The 22,227-nt window shown below is 37.1% G+C and overlaps 1 protein-coding gene across 1 annotated transcript; it reads right to left on the reverse strand.

Moving 5' to 3' along the window:
- Positions 1 to 1,306: 1,306 nt before the first annotated feature.
- Positions 1,307 to 15,157, reverse strand: LOC128857623 (piggyBac transposable element-derived protein 3-like). The gene is made up of 3 exons (XM_054093373.1): positions 14,788 to 15,157; positions 14,276 to 14,626; positions 1,307 to 1,428 (listed from the first exon to the last, which is right to left on the reverse strand). Exons 1-3 carry the CDS (start codon positions 15,155 to 15,157, stop codon positions 1,307 to 1,309), a joined length of 843 nt encoding a protein of 280 aa, XP_053949348.1.
- Between the last annotated feature and the right edge of the window lie 7,070 nt (positions 15,158 to 22,227).

Genomic DNA, 22,227 nt, shown 5'->3' on the forward strand with positions numbered 1-22,227 from the left:
GCTTTTCAAAAATTTTAGAATACCTTCTATTTCTGCAGAACTGAGATCCTCCAATTCGTCAAAAAATTATCCGCCTTGAAAAGCAAATCTCCGTCTAGATAGAGTAGGTCAATGGCACAGAAGGTGCAAGATTGTTTCTTCTTCTTCCTCATCGAGACAACTTCTACAGAAGTCATGTTTTTGCACACCCATCCTTTGGGCGTGCCTACCTATTAGACACTGTCCTGTTATGACTGAAATCAGTGTGCTAAGACTGTGTTTGTTTTGGCTTAGCAAAGATTTAGTATTGAGAGTTGGTTACAGTTGAGGGGGCGATTTTGCAGGTAGCTTCATTACGCCATCATCGGTTTGCTTTCCTTACGATTTCTTCAAGGATAAGTAGATTACATGTTTGTAAGGGTATGCCTATGTCATTGTCTATGTACTCATCGGTCAACTTGGTGCCGAGTCTCGCCAGTTCATCGGCTCTGCAGTTACCCTCAATGTCGCATCAGATTTAAATAATTAAAATGTAAATACAATACATTCATCTGTGCTTATTGAGACAAAGACTCTACTCCGAACTCTACTATAAGCAATTAAACAGATTAAAGCAGTCGACTGACTAGAAGCTTACAAAATGGGCGAGTGAGATGGTGACCATTGGTCATACAAACCTTCAACAAAGCGCTAGAAGCTCTAAGAGACTAGACATGATTTATGGCCCTCGCCTCATTTGAAATGGTGTTTTTGGCGTGTAAAACGGATCGAAAAAAGATTTTTGTTTTGAGTATCTTTTTTTTCTTTTTTTTTTTGTTTTGATCTATTGTTAAAAAATAAAAAATTGTTTGGCCATACGAAGTTCGTTCAAATATATTAATATAGTTGTCAACCTTCAAAAAATGGTCTTCCAAAAAAATGTATGTCGCTGGCGTCACGGATTCCGGGACTCACACGTATCTGAAATCAAAAAGACAAAAAGGTTCTTGTTCAGTATGAATGTCGTTATCGTGTGAACAACGATCTCACAAAAAACATAAAACTTTACAAAACGGTGGAGATGATTTTTCAACGTTTTTTTATCCTATTTCTTACTATATGGTTCAAGAAAAATAATGAAAAAATTGTTACCAAATGATCGTAGTTCGCAGGATATCGACATCAATTCTACGTCATTGAAATTTTATTTTATCAAAATCGGTTCAGTAGAACCGCCAGCTCGAAAAACGTGGTGTCGAGAAAGTTTAAAGTTTTCGATTCATATTTTGCATAAGTCATAAGAACAAATGTAAAAATGGCCATAAAATACTTGCATATCGCTAATCAACTATCCTGGCACCTCGTTCATAAAAACTGGCTTCTGCTGCTTTTTCAATTCGGCGAGCAGATCTACTCTCTTTTGAGCATAACGCGGCATCAACATCAGAGCGGTGTAGACGATGTTCATCGCTTTTTAATGCATATGAATATGGATTATGTCCAATTGTAATGCTCATAATGGCCATGCTTTAGAATTTGCATGAAATGATCATTAAAAATGGAGGTGGCGAGATAATTAGCGACTTCCACAGTATGCGTCTCAATGTGCTTTGGAGCAAATATCCAGAGCAACGATTTATATGACTCATTATTATTTTGCATATTTCAGCGTAAGCACCTCCGAAGCAAATTTTCTGAGGACAGTGCTATATTGGCTTCAGCGCTTGTAGCACATTGTCTTACAGGGGTTTTTATGGGTGCACGGAGTCATCGACCGTACCTTCTGCAACAGATTTTTGATAAACGCACCAACTGCTCTCACCAGTGAGGCAATTCGCATGTTGTGGGCTAGTCTCAGTTGAACTTTTATGGAAATATGTGACCCATATTGCCTGCGCATATCCTTTGCCACCGATGGCTTTATTTCCTAATGAGAACTGCTTTTGAAGTTTTGCTGTAGAGGTTGCGTCATTAAAATGGCTATATCTCAGCAAATATTGGGAGTTTCGAAAAATCGTTTGGGGACGATATTTTTGAATATTGACTCTACATAAATAAGCAAAACAAAAATCGAGTTTTTTTTTTTCAAATAAGGCGAGGGCCTTATATCGCACAAGATGTTTAGTCCAAATTTGGCGCCTAAGACCCTTTCAAGCATTTGCAAAATTTTTTTAAAATATGATACAAAGCTGGCCTTGAGAGAGTCTACTATTTCTCCAATAGGGACGGGAATTTTGTCAATCATAACATTATGATGTTTCCTTGAAAACGGGCAAAAGTTATCGAACCCAACGACGTACATTATGCAACGAAAATTCCTCAAAATAGGACCCTTGAGCGTCAATATACCGCTGGTAGCGGTCCTTCCACCGCAGGAAACATTTTTTAAACACTTTTAAAACTTGGCTGTCACAGTTTTTTGGATCGCCTTGATGGAGTCGAAACGCCTTCCCTTCAGCTTTCTTTTTAGGCGCGGGAACAAGAAGAAGTCCGGAGGAGACAGGTCTGGGCTGTAGGGAAGGTGGGGAAGCACCGGAACCCCCATCTTGGCCAATGCAGAGGTGCAGAGGAAGGCGGTGTGCGCCGACGCATTGTCGTGATGAAGGGTCCAATTGTTGACGAGGTCGGGCCGAACCCGGGCGACGGGGTTTTCAGCTGAAGGAGCACTTCTTTGTAAAATGCCGCGTTTACAGTGCTTCCTGGAGGTAAAAATTCCTTGTTTGTCTGTTTGCGTTGTCGAAGGCCTTCCAGATCGCTGTTCGTCTTCGACGGCCTCCCGGCCTTCCTTGAACGACTTGTGCCACTGTTTTACCTGGGCACTGGTTAGAGATTGGTCCCTGTAAGCCTCCTTGAGTAGCCCAATTGTTTCGGTACTCGTTTTGTTTAGCTTTACGCAAAATTTGATCGAGTAACGTTGCTCCAACGATCGCTGCATTTTCGCCCCTCCAAAATCCTAACACACTTTTAAAACAGCTTTCACGTGCGGAGCGATGTTGACTGCACCGCTGTTGCCAGCAAACTGGGACCGGTTTCTAGTGGAAGGGGAAGGTCCAACGATCATTTTCCCCCACCAGCCGATTCGGTTGATCGCTTGGCAGACGCTCCGCGCGGGAAGGCTCATTACTTTTCAATCAAACCCTGTATATTTCATTTAATACGGATGATTCTAACAGCATACTTATGTGTCATACATTCATAGCTTTATCGTCAAAATAAAGCGAAAAACTGTTCAGCACCATTCACTTGACTTAAATGTATCTAAGATAGCAATTGACTGTGTATTGCACCATATTGGAAAATAACGAAGGCGATAACTTTGATGTTAATATACCAAAATATGTAATGCCATAAAAAAATGGACAAATCATTAAAACAGTTCCAGAATTCTAACTAAGTCTGAATTTGTATTGCTTGACAACGCATAGCCAAATACATGGATCACATTTTGCTTCCAACTTAACTCGCCTGACTCACTCGCTTTGCCCATTTGCGTGTTCTCTTTGTGTGTCTTTATCTCTTCATTAAGAGTCTTTTGTGTTTGAATACATTTATACCATTTACGCCTTTTTGTTGTGCCACAGTGCAATGCCGGCAAATGAAATGAGTACACAGAGTGCACACAACTACGAACGCACAGTTGAACAGCTTTAGAGCCACCAAGCCTTTTGTACTACATGACAGTCGCATATTGAAGGATGTATTTCATGTCACTAAGTTACTCATAACACTGCGAGTATAATGTAACACACGTACATTTCATCGCCTGCTTAGTCCTGCTCTTGCCATCTTATATATATATAATCTCATCAATTAATGCACATCCGTCGCGTCGGCTCGGTTACTTCGAAGTCGGTGATGCAAATATTCACCAAAATATGAACGCTTGCTTAGAAACCATATATTTTGCCTGTAGTGTTGTATATAATTTCTGCAGTCGACTCGATGAAACTGAGTGCGAACGTAAAATTTTGAGTGGAGGCTGCGCAAACTCGAGTGAAAACAGTTCGACCCAATTGTTCACCATCATTTTCTGTTGGTAAGTGCAATATAGATTTTTTATATGAAATTAAAAAGGCGGAAAAGTGGCTAAGCAATGCTATATTTCAGACTGAACAGAAAAATCGAGACCTTACAAACTGCACTCCTTCTAAAAAGGGAAGACTGCTAGTGAAAATAATTGTATAATGACTTCTAAATTATAATAAGCTTTAGCTTTAAACCTCCGAGCACTGATATGAATGTACAATGTTACAAGAATTATTACTCCACGACACATAAAGCATTTAATAGAAGTAAATTGCACTCAGCTGGCACTCATTTCGTTGCCATTCAATGTGTTAAAGTTAATTTCTATCAAAGCAATAATTCTAAACACCTTGGTAATTTATGTTGGTACCCGTTGGCTATATGCGAACTTGTAGCCTGCGGGTGTCGACTCTGCAAATATCTTAACATACTCGACACATTAGAACGGGCGATGGGTGGTTGATGACCTGATAAAAATTGCAGGCATAACTCGTTGTTAGTAAATAAATTCGAGGGTCGTTTGAAAAGGCTGTGCAAAAATAAAATTTTCTTCACAGTCTCCGACTAACACTCATAGCGATCGGTTCTCTGAGTTCTTGTCTGCGTATTGCTCTTTCTTATGCTAGTCCGCGTGTGTGGTGTTTAAGAATTTTCATTTATTCAACTACTCAGTGCTATTTAATATTTCTCACATAGAGACCTAGTGTATTAGTAAGTGAACGAAATGGCCTCTGGGTCTCCCATTTTTGGGGGCAATCGGTTTGCTATTCTAGCATCCAGTCGCACAGCAAAAAAAAAAGCTTTCCAGTAGCAAACTAATAGACGCTTTCCCTGCGCTCCCCAAAGTGCAATCACCAAATCCGAAATTTGTGGTAATATCTTCCCTCGAGGAAACCAAACCCATATCGGACTTCTCATGTTTTGCAGTTCAGCGATCACTACAATTAATCAGCAAAGAAATAATATCAATTTCCGAGTTGAGAGATGGCAGCCTATTACTGCTAGTGCAAAATAAACTTATCGCCAAAAAATTTCTATCTGCCAGACAACTACACGGACTTTGCAAAATCAAATGCACATTGCATAATTCTCTTAATTTAGTTAAAGGCACTATTTACGCCCCCTACCTCAATAAAATACCCGATGATGAAATCACGAAGGAGCTAAGTTCATAAGGTGTTGTATCCGTATTTAAATTCCCTAAAATCGTTGATGGAAAATCACAACCAAGTGGGGTACTCCTACTTTCTTTTGACCTTTATAAGCTCCCTGACAAAATTGACATTTCTTGGCATTCAGTAAAAGTACGTGAGTATATACCTAATCCAATGCGTTGTCGCAATTGCCAATTACTCGGGCACACCATGAAGCGATGCAAAAACGCATCAACTTGTGCTAACCGCAATCTGCTCAATATTTACAGCCGAAGCTTTAGCTTTAAAATTAGCTACCGATTCCGGAAAAAAAATAAGGGGAAATTTGTAATTCGTTCCGATAGCAAATCCGTAATCAATGCAATACGCAACATAGGCAACGCTAACAATATCGTATCCGAAATCAGAACGACATGTATTAAAAACAGCAATAAAATCCGAATCATGTGGGTACCAGGGTACAAAGGCTTAGAAGGAAATGAACTTGCAGTCCACGCTGCAGATGATACACATTTAACACCTTGCTTCACGTTTCACACAACAAGCAACAATGACATTTTAAACGCAATTTACAGAACATTAGCCCTTGATAAACAAACTAAATGGCTTAATTATAATAATAAGTACACATTGATTAATAAACATGGAGAAAAAGCTATTTTCCCAAGCACATCTACTCGACAGCAAACACAAACATTCATTCGCCTTCGTATTGGCCATACTCACCTCACACATGAACACTTATTACAAAATTCACAACGTACGGCATGCCCCTTTTGCAACAGCACACTGTCCACAGAGCATATTTTAAACGACTGCAGTCAACTAAATGTCTTTCGACTAAAATTTTTCGGAATTATTTCACCCAGCACACTTCTAACTACTATAAACCTTGAAAACATGTCTAAATTCATAAACTATCTTAAAGCTTGTAATATATAGGGTTTTTCAGTAAGAGCGCTTCAACTTTTGAACTTTTTTGAATAAAACACAAACGGTTTGACTTTTTTAACTAATTTTTTTTTTTATTATCGAGTTTGAACATATATATTTAAGTATGAAATTCGATTTCTTTTGCATGACCACCGCGTGCACGTTTTACGAAGTCCAATCGTTGAACCCAATTTTCGACCACTCTTTTGCATAAATCGGCCGAAATTCCAGCAATTTCGCGTTCAATATTGGCTCTGAGCTCACAAATCGTCGCCGGCTTGTTACTGTAGACCAATGACTTCACATAACCCCAAAACGGGACGGCTTGTTAAAAGGACCGTAAAATGGCCGTAATGCTCTAAAAGTAGCAGCAACAGAACGATTATTTTCATAAAAAATTTGCACGATTTGCAATCGTTGCTCAAGTGTGTAGCGTTCCATGATGAAATGTATACTAATGAAGTGCACAAATGACAAGCGAAAAATAAAAAATATTGCGTCGTTCGCCCTCCCTATCGGAAAAAAATTGAAGCGCACCTATTGAACAACCCTATACTACATAAAATCTAAATAATTTTAAACTTTGTATTTAGATATTAAACACAATATATGTATATGTACATTTTACAGGATTAACGAAAACGCAATTTTAAAAGAGAGTCGAAGGCCTTGGCTGCTAGCACTCCTGTTAGTTATTAAGTGTAATAATTGTATAATTGTACCTAATCATAATAAATAAAATAAAAAAATAAATAAAATTTTCCTAATTGTTTGGGGTACATTTTTTTATTTTTCGACATAGTCTCCTTTTAGGCTAATACATTTCGTCCAAAGCTTTGTTGATCCCTCCCCAATGATATAATAATAATAGGATTTGCCTAAATCTGTTAAACGAAAAACTATTCGTTTTTGCAACCTCCTTGTTTGAAAAAAATATTTTCCCGCCAGCCATTTCGTCAAATTAGGGAACAAAGCGTAGTCCAAGGGATCCGAAGGTAGGGATGTGAAATGAGTTGAAACCACATTTCTATTCTATTTTTGCAACCACAACTGCTAAGGCGTGAGCTCGACTTCCTCGATTCAAACGAATTCCAAACACAAAGAAATGAGCCGATCTGGCTGAAACTGTGTGTTTTTCCAAGACCTACTACTAACTAAACATCTCGCTCCATACGGGTCAGTAGTGGGATCTCATAACATCTCCTTTTCTATTTGGTTCATTAACAGATATCCCTGGAAGAAGCCACACTGCCATGTCAACGAAAACTGGATATGTTTGCGATATGGAGCACCTCGCTGTGATTAAATTCTAATTAAAAAGCAAATGCGACGAAACGAATTTTTGAAGAAGGCACTCTCCACTTTGATATATGGACTTGTATAAAGGCAAAAAAATTAGATTTGCTATTCAATCAACGAGAAGAGACATATAAAGACTGCCCAGGTTGCTCACGATTTTGTTTCGTTTAGTTTTATGTGCCATTTAATGGTCGATTCGGAGATTTTATTTAAATAAATTATAAGGTTTTGATTGAGTCAGCCTGAGTTTCTCCTACCGATGAATGGTGTTCATTTTTAAGATCAACTATAAACTTCTTCTGCAGGAGTATATTTTAAATATACACATAGTAGAAAAAGTCTGCGTTTACCTATGCAAATATTCTTTGCATTAGAAAAAGTTCAAAACAATAAATATTTCAGAAATTTTTTTTAATGAGTTTTATTTAATTCACTTAAACGTAACTATCATACATATTTCGCTACCAATAACAAAATCAAATTTAAAATGAGATCACATAAAATTAAAAGGCCATTCAAACTAAACGGAAAAAGTTTGCGTTCGCTTCAATAATAATAAAATAAAAGGCTTAAGATCACAGAAATGTTTTAAAATTAATAGCTAGTTGGATATCCACGCCTTTTTATGACTTCTATGGTAGAAGGCGTCTTTTCATTGGTCCAACTAGTTTGGCTGTTATTTCTGGACTTATGGTTTCGCATTCCTCTTTAAGCGCGTTCTTAAGCATTTCCTTGGTAGTTATTGTACGCTCTCGTATTTTTTTTTCTAGAATATCCCATAAGTGCTCAATGGGGTTAAGGTCAGGTGATTGTGGGGGTGTGCGAAGTTGTTTTGGAACATTAAACATTATACACAGCCTAACAATCTCTGCTGTGTGTTTCAGGTCGTTGTCCTGTTGGAAAACAAATCTTTCACCGAGTCCCAGTTTGATTGGACTTTCTCTCAAATTCGTTTTTAAAACATCGAGATAATCATGTCTGTTCATTATCGACTCAATAAACTGTATATTTCCAACGCTCGAACTAGCCATACACCCCCATATCATGACACCTCCTCTCCCATGCTTTACCGTAGGTACCAGATTTTGCTTTCCAAGTGCCGTTCCGTTTTTCCTCCAAATAATTTTACGACCTTTTATTACGAAAATGCAAAACTTGCTCTCATCTGAAAAAATCACACTATTCCAAAACCCAGGTGGCTTGTTTACGTATTCCTTGGCGAAAGCCATCCGCTTAAGTCGATTTACTCGCGATATGAAGGATTTTTTTCGGGCCACTCTGCCGTGAAATCCGATTCTTTTTAGAATTTTTCTTACTGTATCTGGATGTACTTTCTTTTGGTATTTTACTTCTATGTCTTTTGAAATTTGGCTTGCTGTTAGTCGTGAATTAGACTTCACAAGAATAGTTATGTTGTGTTCTTCTCTTTCCGTCAGTTTTTTTGGACGCCCAGAACGAGGCTTAGACTCCAAACAATTCGTTTGCTTGAAGTTGTTTATCACTCTTTGGACCGAGGGGTATTGCCTCCCAACAATTTGCGCGATTTCCCGATAGCTCTTACTATTTTGCCACAAACTTACAATGATTTTCCTTTCACCAATATCTATTTCTTTTCGCCTTTGGTCCATAGTAACAAAAAATGTATTTCTAATACCAATTTTTCCCTCTTTAGATTTGTTCTTAACCGCGTCAACTACATGAATGATTTAAAATTTAATTTAACGTAATTGCCATGCAAATAATCGTCACTATTCGAAATGAACGCACACTTTTTCTTCTTAGCCTATTTAAGTAACTGTACTACAATCCCATTGTCTGAACATGACGCAGCTCAAACTCCAAAAAATTTTGTTCATAACCTCTATGAATAATTTTCTTTGAAATAAGTGAAAAGAAATAACTGAGAGTTTTAAGATAAACACGTTAAATTATTTTAATACAGTAGGTTCTGTTTTTATGCGGTAGATACGTTCCGCAAGAAACAGCATAAAAAAAACAGCATAAAAAAAGCTACTAGTTCTATAGTAAAACTATAGATACGTTTCAAATGCTAAAACCGCATAAATCTAAAATAATGTAATAAAAACGCATAAAAAAGGGCACTAGTCCCATATTATAACTATCGATACGTTCCATAGACCGCATGAATCTGAAATAATTAAATAAAATCGCATAAACAAAATATTGTATTTTTGAAAATTATATCTTTATTTAAGAAACGTCAGAATCGAAAAATAAATTTAAGTTAGAAATAAAATCAGACAATACCCACATGTTGCGCGTTCGTTTAGGATTTGGCGTAAAATCACTTTCGTCACTTGAGGAAATGTACACGTCTGATCTAGATAGTTATGCAGGCGGTTCCATACTTGTAGGGTTAGCATTTCTGATGTAATCTGTGATGAGTTTTTGCTTAGCTGGTTTAGAATCTTGTTTATATGTACAATTCCCGATAGGTCGACATGCATTTTGTAATTTAAAAAAAAACCGCACTATTTCAAAACCGCATAAAAAAAGCCGCATAAAAACAGAACCTACTGTACTTTATAACAGTGGGTGAACGCAGACTTTTTCTACCATGTGTAATTAGTGTGTAGCCCGAAATATTGAATTCCACATAAGGCCTAAGCTCCGTTTAGTAAAGCTTGCCTTTATAAGAATTTATTACAAATTTTGCTCACTCTTTAACTACATCACATAGTACATAAAGAACATAACGATGTGATTGTCAATTGTGAATACACTTATCCGCCGATGTGCTCTGCTTTTCTACTAAAATGTTCATTCGATTCCTATCCTAAACCGGTACAAAATTTAGTTCGTGCGGATGCTAATCCAGGTGGCGCTGCTTTAGGGCGGAAACACAACGCAATATATCACAACCTACGAAGAAAAAGGTTCACCCATAGGTTCCATATGCAATAATAAAAATCGCAATTGTAACTTATTTGTATGTATGCGCTGCACTCAGACATTAAAGAACACTGGCATTAACAATTGAAAAAAAGGAGAAAATCCTGTAACAGAATAGCAGTTGGAGGTTGAATGCTAACTAAAAACAAATTTTATTGCTTTCTAAAGTACTTACTCAAATTCGATCAAATTCACACAGTTAGAAAATGCAGTTGACCAATCATGATAGATTTAAGAGATTTGCTCTTTACATGGAGAAACGATTTTTAGAGCATTCCGCTCTGAGCGAGTTTGACAGATATGCCGACGTCATTAATTTTGTGTTTCACTAAGCTAAAGCTAAATTTTGTGAAAAACAAACCGAGTGACATAAAATCCAAAGTTCCCTAAAAAAATTTTTTTTTCACCATACCTAACGAGCAAATCTGTTACCTATCATCCTTGGCTCTTTAGCTATGGTAAAAAAGAAAATTGTGGGGGGAGCTTCGGCTGCCATGCCACCTGGCGGATTCGGCAGTCCAATTATGCACGATCATTTCACGTATATTACATTCACACACTCGTCCAATCAGTCGTTGATAGAGACGAAGTGTCATTGGCTAATTTTTTTCATATATCACCAACACAATCTCAGTTTTTTGTAAACACATCCCATCAGCTGATTCTGTAAAATTTGCTCAGAGTGAAATAACGGTATGTTAAAGAGCACACCTTCTCAATTCTTTTCACCCTGCACACTCGTACAATAAAAATTCGCTACTGCAAAATAAACTGCCGAGTCACGGTATTTTACTCTCAGACCTCAGTAGAATAACCAGAAATATATGTATGTAGTATCGGAATATGTGCCTTAGGAGTTCACATGCATAGGTCCTGAGTGATATTCGGGATCCTGTAATACTTAGTGTGCTGATTCCGTGTCAGTTTCTGCCTTAATCAATCGACGATCTGAATTTTGAGATTATTTCAAAAACCGTTTTTATATCAGCTCCCAAGGCAAACACCTTCACTGTGGAGCAACGTCTCCTCTGAATATTTGCTGCTATTTAATTTTGCCTCTGAAAGGGTGATGAGGATTATGTCACAAATCTACTAAAGCTTTCACCAGACACCAGCTCATTCAGTGACCATGGTGACATTGCAAGATAATGCGGCTGATACCAACTTGTAATTATATTTTTTAGGCAAATATTTTTTAAATACCAGGATAAAGTTTCGCCAACAGTTTGTATGAAAAGCTGTTTTATTCTCTCAACTGGCAGATATGAAATCCGCATTTTGCCGGAAACAGAAAGAATACAATAAATTTGACGCTTTGAAACTTTCACGCTAACTAACCTAAAGGGGTAATTAACCCAACGTTGCTTGGGTTGAAAAAGTTACAATATGTAATCCGTGCGGTGGGATTTGCTGCACTCAACAACCTAATACGACTTAAAAGAAATGAAACAGGGCCACTAAAGCGTAATTGATTCTGCTTGAGCAAAGCAACTTTTATATGTACAGACTTTTACACTACAATAACAGTAATAATATTATTTTAGACACTTACGAAACTACTTCAAAACATTGAGCTAAAACAAGGAAAAGAAAATTAAGATTAATATAGAGCTTTAGTTGATTTGGCTGAAGTAAGTCGCTACGGTTTGATTCATCAATAATCGAGTTTTTGTTGTAGCCAAATCCAGTGCTGATATTGTCCTTAAAGGAGAAACCTGCGATTGGTAGCCTACAAGTTTCCCCTATTGCCAATACTTCCGCCTTGACGACATTATTAGTATTAGGAAGACGCACAGAGTTTTCAATTCTAAGTCTATGGAAATGCATACCTGCCCCAACATCCTAATCTATTTTTGAATCATCCGTGTAGACTGTTGTATGTTGTTGTTTAGTAAAATACCCTTCTTCTATTCCTCACGAGATGGAAAGAGAGAGGCAAAATTCCTTTTGAATGACACCGTTAGGACGATGTAATCAATCCCCCCGGAGGTGAACTGAATTTGCCGCAATAATAAACTGACATAACCATACGTTTTTTCCTTTCAACGAGCCGCGTCATTTAACCTAAATACACATATCATCATATCATAGTTGTCATCTTCTTTTCATGTAAGTCTATTGGAATAACATATGTCAGTGCATTAAGAGCCTCCCTAGGGCATGATCTAATTGCAAAGACAGCTTTTGCTCAGACTGATCTTTGTATTCTGCCAAGCAATTTGATGTTGTAATCTCCTCCAAGATTTTTCCACCAAACTACCAAACCGTATGATAAAATTGATCATGTAACCGTCTTATACAGCCTTATACCTACCTTACGAGTACTTTAGGTTGAACACCCAGTATTAAGTGTGAATAAGAACAAACTCAGTACCGCTGTTTTGGGAACTTGACCACTGCGAACTTTCTGCAAACGAAAAGTCGGCGCTAAAGAGTATTTTAGATCAGTTTCATCAAGGGTTGTCCTGGAGCTGGAATCATTTTGTGGTCTTGGCTGATATATATCTAAGTGGATAATAACAGAATGGATATACTCCGAGCGCGCTAAGTACTGGGATTCATTAAGGGTCATCAGGCAAGCAAACCCGAGTGAATATGGCTAACCTTAGGTGTTTTACAGGTTTGCCTTATCGAAAGTCGACTGCATTTGCATTTGCATCATATAGGTCTGCCTGTATGAAGATTAATGGCATCTTCTACCGGTAATACTATTATAGATTCCGTGTAGATAAGTGCGTGAAATTTTGTATGGTTGGTATTAAAGGACTCCTGATCACCTTTACAAATTTTCAGACCGATAGGTCTTCCGGATGCACCAGGACAGACTGTTGCGAAAACGCAACGCTTTTTGAAACGCTGTGATCTTATTCATAGAAATTATATAACTTACGCAGAGTTGTAGTTGGGTATTTTTTTGAATTCGCTTTATTAATATAATTGTATTTTGTTAAGTTTACAATGTAATAGTTTTGCAATATTTAAAAAAAACATTATTTTATTCTTATTTCCTAAATCTGTATAGTATTCATCAAAACATTTTGGATGTAATCTCAAAGTACATTTTTTACATTCATAAACAGTTTGTGAGTGACACATAGCACATCTTTTACGTTTGTTGCCTGGAGGTTTCCATACGACATAATCACGAACATTTATGCGAGGTAAATGGACTGGTCTTTCTGCTTCTTCGATGTCTGATGAATCACTTATTTCATCAGAAACTTCTTGACAATATAAAAGTAAAGATTCTGCAATTTCAGTTTTAAAAGAAATTTGAGACATATGGCGAGTTCCTTCTGCCTTACAAATCAGGCAATGAATTTTCAATGCGTTAACAGTGGTACTATTGACTGAATTAGTCCATAACGGCCACCACCATTTTTTTCCACGAATACCAATAGTCATGAATAAGTCCAGGTTGTTCAACAGATACTTTTTTCTTCTCGACTTTGCACCAACGTTGTGAGACAGCTAGTGGGTCGACAAACTTGAAATTAGAAATGACTGTTACTTCTGCATTATCTTGCCAACGAGCAACAAATAGTTTATTATTTATCTCTGAGCAGTAGTCGTATTGGTGTTTTTTCAGTTTTTTTCCAGTGCTTAGCAATTTCTCTGCACCTCTAAGACGATTTGATCTTACAGTTCCTGTTGCTCTGAAAGGTTTTTCACTCAACAAACAAAACAAATAGTATGACGAAAAAAAATTATCAAAATATATGGCATGGTTATCTGCATTTCGAACGTTTTCTAACGATGATAGAACAACAGAAGCGCCTAAGCCTACATTCTTGTCATAAGGTACACTCGATCCTCCATATGGTGCTACTGCATATAAATAACCGCTGTCTGAACAAAGAGCCCAGTACTTGAAACCAAATCGAATTGTTTGTTACGAATAAACATTTTGCACGAATGTCGACCAAAATATGGTATCATTTGTTCATCAATGGACAGAAACGTTTCAAAAACTCCAAACTGCATGTACTTACGATTCAGTGCATCAATAAGTGGACGAACTTTGACAAATCTGTCTGTGGCATCAATGCCATAATTGTCCATTAGATGAAATATTCTTTTGATCAACTGGAAGCTATTACGTGATAAAGCTTGCTTTACTATAGGTATACCAAGTGTTTGCTGTGTACTCCAATAATGTTCAACGTGATGTACTTTATGATAACCACTTAGTATCAAAATTCCGATGAAACGATATATCTGTTGTTTGCTAATATCCACTACGATATTATTTTGGTGAGCATACATATTTGTATTCACGACCAGCATTTCCATTATTTCGTCGTCGAAGAACTGCAGAAACAATTCAAATAGTGTTTTGCCACCTGAAAGAACAATTTTATGAGCCAAAAATTATCATAGGAATAAAATATTCAGACTCACTCATAGAATCAACAATATTGCTTTTTAAAGATTCCACACCTGATTCGTCAGGGGGTCCAAATTTAAAATCAATTCGTTTGGTTTTTTTCCCAGTTTGGTGTACCGAAATCTTTTTCTGCTGTGTACTTAGTTGTTTTTGCAGAACAGGATGGTCCATCATCAGGTATTCCAACTAAGCATGACGGCGGCGACGCAAAATCTTCCACATCTGATTCATGTTCGACCTCCAACTCTCCACAAACATCCGTCATAGCTGGTACGTCTGTTATCACCTCATTATCGTCAATAAGTTCTTCGTCACTTACGGCATCAACATCTGCTGGTGGAATATATACGACAGAAGTTATGTTTTTCGAAATAGGCTTAACAATTTTCATTCGTTTAGCTGAAACTACTTCGCCTTCATCCCCACTGCTCACAGTATTTATGTAGGATTGTATTTCGACAATGGTTAAGAAACGTCGACGATCCATTACTTTTCAATAAAGAATTAAGTAAGGGTACAAAATTTGGCAAAAAATATCAAAACGATAAAAGCTTTCAACGAAATACTTCTAAATGTATTTTTACTTGCACAAATAAAAATAATAGCATTTATGGTACAAATTGCCATATGAAAATGACATAAACATCAATTTTCCCGCCAAAAATAATGTCATCAAAACGTTGAAGTCATATGAGTCGTTTCAACCAGCGTTGCGTTTTCGCAACACCTGTTTTTAAGAGTTTATTATGTTATTATTTCATATCTTATTTTTAAGAAACTAGTAGAAAACGTAAAAAAAAAACTATTTTTAGTTCTCAAACAGTTTTTTGAAAAAGTTATTATTTTGCACACTTTTTTCTACACTTGTCCTGATTTGGAACAAATCCGCACACAAAAAATCTTAGAGCATAATTCTAAAGTCAAAAGTCCAAATTACAATATAAAATACGACATTTTAGAGATTTCTTTTTTTTTTTTAACGTAGCCACAAAGGTTCAAAGTTGCTGTTGCGAAAACGCAACGGCGGTAGAAAATGGGTTAAGGGCTTAACAGTGTCCTTGAGTGCGGGCTGGTTATGTTGTATTGAGATTTGTATATCTTCTAGCTCACAGTATTCCTCCGCTCTAGGGTTACTCAACCACGTAATATGCCATAAATGTTAAATCAAAACCTAAAATTCATTGACAGTAATTTGTTCATGGCACTGTAAAATTTAATACAAAGTGCACATTATATCCTGCCTTAAATTAAAATCTGAGAATCTTTATACAAGTTGAAATAAAAATACTCCATGACAGGCGATGATAGCATTCAACTTACAAAATAGTTTTCACCTTTCATTTTCATTGAAGTATAAAGCGGCTGTATAAATTCTCGAGCACATTCATACAGATCCGCGAGCATAAATTTAAATAATCCTACGTATCTACGTATACGAAAACCAATCCCACAAATTTAATTGCTTTGGTTTGCATTGTTGAAATTATTTATTCTCGCAGTTCAACGGGAATTTTTTCATGTCAAGTGTGTCACCACTGGTTAGCCTTTTGATGTCAAATAGTAGCTTATCCAGAATATTTTTCGAAATAATAGCGGACGCACATCGAAAATTGTTATTACAAGCTTTTCACATATCACTCGTACGTGCATGGGGGTCCGTTAATTCATGTATGGATAGGCAGGCGTATGCATGCGAGGGTGTATGTAATTGAAATAGTGGCTGTTCTGAAATTTGCCCCGAAGATAATTTGTAATTTTGTTTCTGATTTCCCCATCGCTTTAATTTTTAAAGGACTTTAAAGCTAGAAAGGACGAATGAAAATTACATTTACTCATTACTCATTTAATGTCTATATTAATATAATAAAGTGAAGACAAATACAGGGTGCGTACAGAACAGAAATGGTGTTATGAGAAGCCTTATTGGTTGCACTCAACTACGCATCATACATAGTAATCCAAGGGATTGATGTCTGAGGAGTGAGGCGGCCATAAGCTCGGTGTTATTTAGTTATGGAAAATTCCAGCCATCCAATCTTGTGTTGACATTGCTTTGTATGAAGAAGCAGAGTCTTGCCGAGAGACGTTCGGCTATCCTCGCATACACTATCAATCCAGGGTTTCACTACTGGCCCTCGCTGCTCAAAAACGGATCAGACTACACAGTCCCCGACCTCAACTTCAAGAAAGGCTTTACGGTACGTTTTCCACCGAGAACCGATTGGAGCAAAGGAGAGGTGATTGGAAGACACGATATCGAAATTTATACCGATGGATCTAAGATGAACTGTGGTGTGGGAGCTGGCTTCCATTCAGAGCCACTCAACCTATCTCAGCCAATTCGTCTTCCTGATTATGCCACCGTGTTCCAGGCAGAACTTTTAAGGATCAGAGAAGCATGCAAAATCCCTAGAGCTCTACAAGGAACTTGGTGCAAGAGTAGCTATCTTCTCAGACAGTCAAGCAGCTATTAAGACCTTAGACTCCAACTCCATTTCATCCAAACTGGTCTTACAGTGTAGAGAGGAGCTGGAACTACTCAGCCATTGGCTTGAAATTACTCTGATATGGGTTCCTGGTCATAGGAACATACGGGCCAATGAGATAGCGGATGAGCTAGCAAGAAAGGGTTCGACACTAGACATAGCAGAGGCGGTGGCAGTCTCCACCCCACTGAACACTCTAAAAGCATCATTGCTTCACACTATCATGCTTTAGCCGAAAGAAGATGGAAGCAAATACCTACATGTATTACAACAAAAAACACATGGCCGTCATATAAAATCCAAAGGACGAATGACCTGCTAGGATGTTCTCGGCCAAACATTTCACGCATCACTGCAACCTTTACAGGTCATTGGAAAGTAGGGGATCATGCAGCTAGACTCAATCTACCCTTCAATCCTATCTGCAGAAGCTGTCAAGCGGAAGAGGCGAAGGAAAGTCTTTTCCACTATTTATGTGAATGTCCGGGACTAACCAGGGCATGACTCCGATCCTTCGGTAAGCCATTCCTACAGCAAATTAAGGAGATCTCAGACATCGAGATAAAGGATTTGCTGTTATACTTGGACCTCACTAAATGGAAACAAAAAAAAAAAAAAAATACATCATCACACGAGATAGTGGTAGTAAAACGGTGCTAGTCACTAATTAGCAGTATTTCAGTGGAAATGTTCAACCACCTCAACAACAGCAACAACTGTCGCAACAGAATTAACTCGAAATCCTGGAAAAAAAGGACTGTGGTGCAACGCCATGTCCTTTTTTTGCTCACAACATCTATAACCACAACAGTGGCTGGAAGCTTCGTGTGCATCGAAACAGGAACTTCTGTAAGATTGGAACACATCCGTCTATCATTTCTCACAAGGGCTCTCATTAAAATTGAGGGGTCCTCGTCATTGATCACTTGAACTTGTTGAATAAATTGTGCAGAACGGGTAGTGTCAGAACGTTCCTCATATTTTTTGTATTTTGCTACAGATTCTGCATTGCTGCCTGATGCATCCAATTCACAGCGAACCTCATAAATGAATGAATGGAAGCACTTAAGAAGATTTGAGATTTGTATATATAGCAATGATAATTGCATTTCTCTTCATTTCTTGAGTTAAATTGTAGACCTCTATGTCTTATCTGAAAAAGAGCAAAATGAAAAATAATGATTTCGGGAAGTTACAGCCTCATATATTCTGCTATACACATCTAGCCACACACCGTATGCACCCTGTATTTAAAAAAAAATGTTTTTAAAAATTTTAATTAAACCTGCGTTAGAGATGGAATTAGTCGAGTGGTCAATGAAAGTTGTTTTTGGATATTTGAATATGATTTCGCGACCGTAAACCAAATTAGCAGAGAGAAGAGTGAGGAACAGTTATTAAAAGTGTGGATGGCGGGCGATGTTATTATTGCTGAATATGCTCACTCCCTGCGACTGTTTGTTACACCCCAAAATGAAGGAATAAGGTAACTCATCATTTACTTACATGTTTGTGATTTTTGATATTGTTAGTTTTTGAAATTTTATAAGTAAATACCTACAATTAAAAACAAATTTTTCGACAAATATTTTTATTAAATTATTGTCTCACGAGCGTAAACGCTATTATAGTGCACTGCTTCTAGTAGCTTTTATGTTTCATGTCCGATAATTTTGAATTCAACTAATTCGAAACATATTCTCATCTTTCACCCTATTATTAAGTGCCAGGAGCCCATCAAGAGTAACCTCTTTTAAACTATTTTACCTATCTATTGAACGTTGGAGTCAAATTCGAGTGGGCCGACAGCCCCTCAGTAACCTCATGAATCAGGGCGACTGCATATATTTCTGCACACACACGCAAGCATAGCTACATAGAGCATAAATATGATAACATAGGTACGGTATGTTAGTTTATGCAAATGACATTTGGTGGTGTGGTGAGTGATGCGCTGAAATCCGACACCTCGACCATTTGTGGTGTTACGCATTATTATGTTGTTATAGTTTGCAAACGGGAAACCCTAATTATACTATTCGTGTCTGATCCAATGCTTTTGAATAATTTATTGTGCATGGGTGGGAATTTCGGATATGCTACATATATGTAGAAAAGTACAGGGTGGCGCACGAATCGTGCTACAAAAACAAAAAGTAATAACTTTTTTTCCAATCAATGTATTTAACTTTTTGTTTTTTTATTGTATAAATAATTCAATTTTATTTTATGTAACTAATTAGTTTTGAAAATAATGGAACGTAAATGACCTCCATGCTCATTCACGCATATGCGACACCTGATGAGAAAATTGTTCATTGCGCACTGAAGGGTTGAAGTCGGGATCGCCTCAATTATTGTTGTGATGGACTGCTTCAATTCAGTCAAATTACTTGGTTTTGCTTTATACACCTCTTGTTTGAGATAACCCCATAAAAAAAATCTGGTGCAGTGAGGTCAGGTGACCTTGGGGGCCAGCGGAAAGTGGAATTTCTGGATATCAATTTATTTCTAAATTTTCGTTGGAGCTCCTCCATAACCGGTCTGGCTATATGTGCAGTTGCTCCATCTTGCTGGAACCAAATGCTGTTAAAAGGGATACGTCTTCGCCGCAGTTCTGGATAAAAAAACTCCTTCAACATGTTTAAATAACGGTCCCCATTTACAGTCGCTGTTACACCGTTTTCTTCGAAGAAGTATGTCCCGACAATGCACCTTGATGAAATTGCGCACCACACTGTGACTCGTTCTGGGTGCAGTTCCATCTCATGGAGTATTTGCGGATTTGATTGACTCCATATACGGCAATTTTGCTTGTTTACATTTCCGTTTAGATCAAAATGGGCCTCATCAGACATAAACAAGCAATTTATGAAGTTGTTGTCTTCTTCGGCCATTTCAATAATTTTTTGGCAAAATTCCAGGCGAATAGGCAAATCCAGAGGGTTTAATTTGCTTGTGATTTGAACTTTGTACGGAAACAAGTTTAAGTCATCATGAACTATCCGCTGCAATGACCGTCTGCTAACTCCAATTTGCGCCGACAAGTTACGAGTCGAAACTCTTGGATTTGCCTGAATTGACGATGCTACGGCCGCGATTGTGGCTTCGACCCGAACATGGGGATCTCGATGGTACGGTCTGCGTGCGGTGCTTCCAGATTCAGCAAACATGTTCACCAGCCTCATAATGGTCCATCTGCTCGGGGGAGTGCCGCCAAACTCCCGCCTAAATTCCCTTTGGACGGAAATGATGGACTGCAAAGCATGGTACCGCTGCACTATCCAAATCCTCTTTTCGGTATCCCAAGCCTCCATTTTTTGTAAATCTAAATACTAATCTGCAAAATAAAAAAAAAAAAAGCCGATTACTCACACAGAAAAAAAGTTATTACGTTTTGTTTTTGTAGCACGATTCGTGCGCCACCCTGTATATAACACATAATATATGGAAGTAGATTACATACGTATTTACGCTTCACGTAGATCAAAAACTCAAATATCTAAAAGGAAAAAGTTTAAGTCAAACATATATTATAACGTCAAGAAAATAAAAAATAATAATTTGGTTCAACCAAATTTTACTGATTTTGGCAATTTAGTTGTAGCTCATTTCAATTTGATATCCTAAAGCAGAAACTTCCCTACTTATTTATGCATGCATTGGAGCAAGGCATACAAAAACGAGGTAATGAGACTTCTGCTGTAGAATATTTTATTTAGATTTAATACACAAGTATTTGCTAAATAAGGTTGAAAAGTAAAGCATCGATCCAGCTTATCTAAGAGCTACCTATAAAATGTTAAATTTGAAAAGGAAAGGATAGTTTACAGGAAATGTGTCTTTTATACTTAACCCAATGCCACTTTTTAAATTCAAATATTTGTGTGAATTATAGGTATCGGCAGAATACAAAACAAAGTTTAATTTAAAAAAAAAAACAAAAAAAGATTTTTTTAGGTAAGGACACCTTTAATGGTATATATCCAATATCCTTAAATTATCTTTCACTCAACCCAAATCTATGTTCTTTCTAATCCTTTGAACACAAATAGGAGTCTAACAGCACTTCTCGTCGAATGAGGTGAATAATCTGAGGATCTAACCGTTTCACAGTTTACGCGGAATGAGCCGACGATTTGAAAAATCCTCACTTTTCCTTCCACAATTCGAGTATTTTTTTTTTTTTAACAAGAACTTGTAGGTAGTATTGTAATATTGACTAACAATTTGGTAATCTAGATATGCTGATCCCGCCCGACTACCCAATATTTTTATTTTATTTATTTTCTATAAATTTGAACTTTTCAATTTTTCGAAGTAAAGATTTATTATAAAGAGAAGAAATACATATATACAATCAGAGGATTAACAACTAAATCACACAAGCAAAGTTGGGCATGTTGAGATATGTATCGTTAAGCAAGCATTAAAAAGTTTTGACACTTTCCGTAACCTTCATGGAAACGTAGCAACGCATTACAAAAACAGCAATCAGAGTGACAAGAGGTGAAGATGGGTTTGACTTTTGCATCCAACTTTCAGCCGTTCACAGGAAAATTAAAAATATATACTTGTATTTGTGGGCAGAAACTTATGTACGTACATAGGTAGATACAGGTATATCATACATATCTGTCAATACATATATACAAACATAAATATCACCGCTTGCATGATGTTTTTATCTGGTGAACATCGAAACAACTTTGAAACTTGCATGTTTTGCTTTATGAATCTTTATGTGTTCGCATTCCAAAAACTCAACAACATGAAAGTGTTGGCAAGCCATTTATTTGCCAAAAATATGTGCATGGGATTGCAAGGAATTGCAAAAATTCGGCAGAGAATAAACTACGGAATGTATCAAGAAGTTGACGCGATATGAAATTTCGTTTGTCTACATTGTGTTCTGTAAAGTTCAAATCTTTTGCCATGATTTAAAAAAAAATTTAATTTTGAACTACATGCACACATTAAGATGATGTACACTGCTGGTCTTAGGTTAGACGCACCATCGTTTTTTTTTTTAACAAAATCAATTATTTATTATCATGCTTCTTCTAATTGT

This window comes from Anastrepha ludens, chromosome 3 (genome assembly GCF_028408465.1).
Source record: "Anastrepha ludens isolate Willacy chromosome 3, idAnaLude1.1, whole genome shotgun sequence".
Lineage (NCBI taxonomy): Eukaryota > Metazoa > Arthropoda > Insecta > Diptera > Tephritidae > Anastrepha > Anastrepha ludens.

Excerpts from the sequence above, each read along its gene's own strand:
- LOC128857623 (XM_054093373.1), bottom strand. The coding sequence starts at position 15,157 with ATGGATCGTCGACGTTTCTTAACCATTGTCGAAATACAATCCTACATA. Across the intron at positions 14,627-14,787 it reads CACAGCAGAAAAAGATTTCG|GTGGCAAAACACTATTTGAA; the intron begins GTACACCAAACT and ends TTGTTCTTTCAG. Across the intron at positions 1,429-14,275 it reads ACTTATTGATGCACTGAATC|CGATGAACATCGTCTACACC; the intron begins GTAAGTACATGC and ends TGCATTAAAAAG.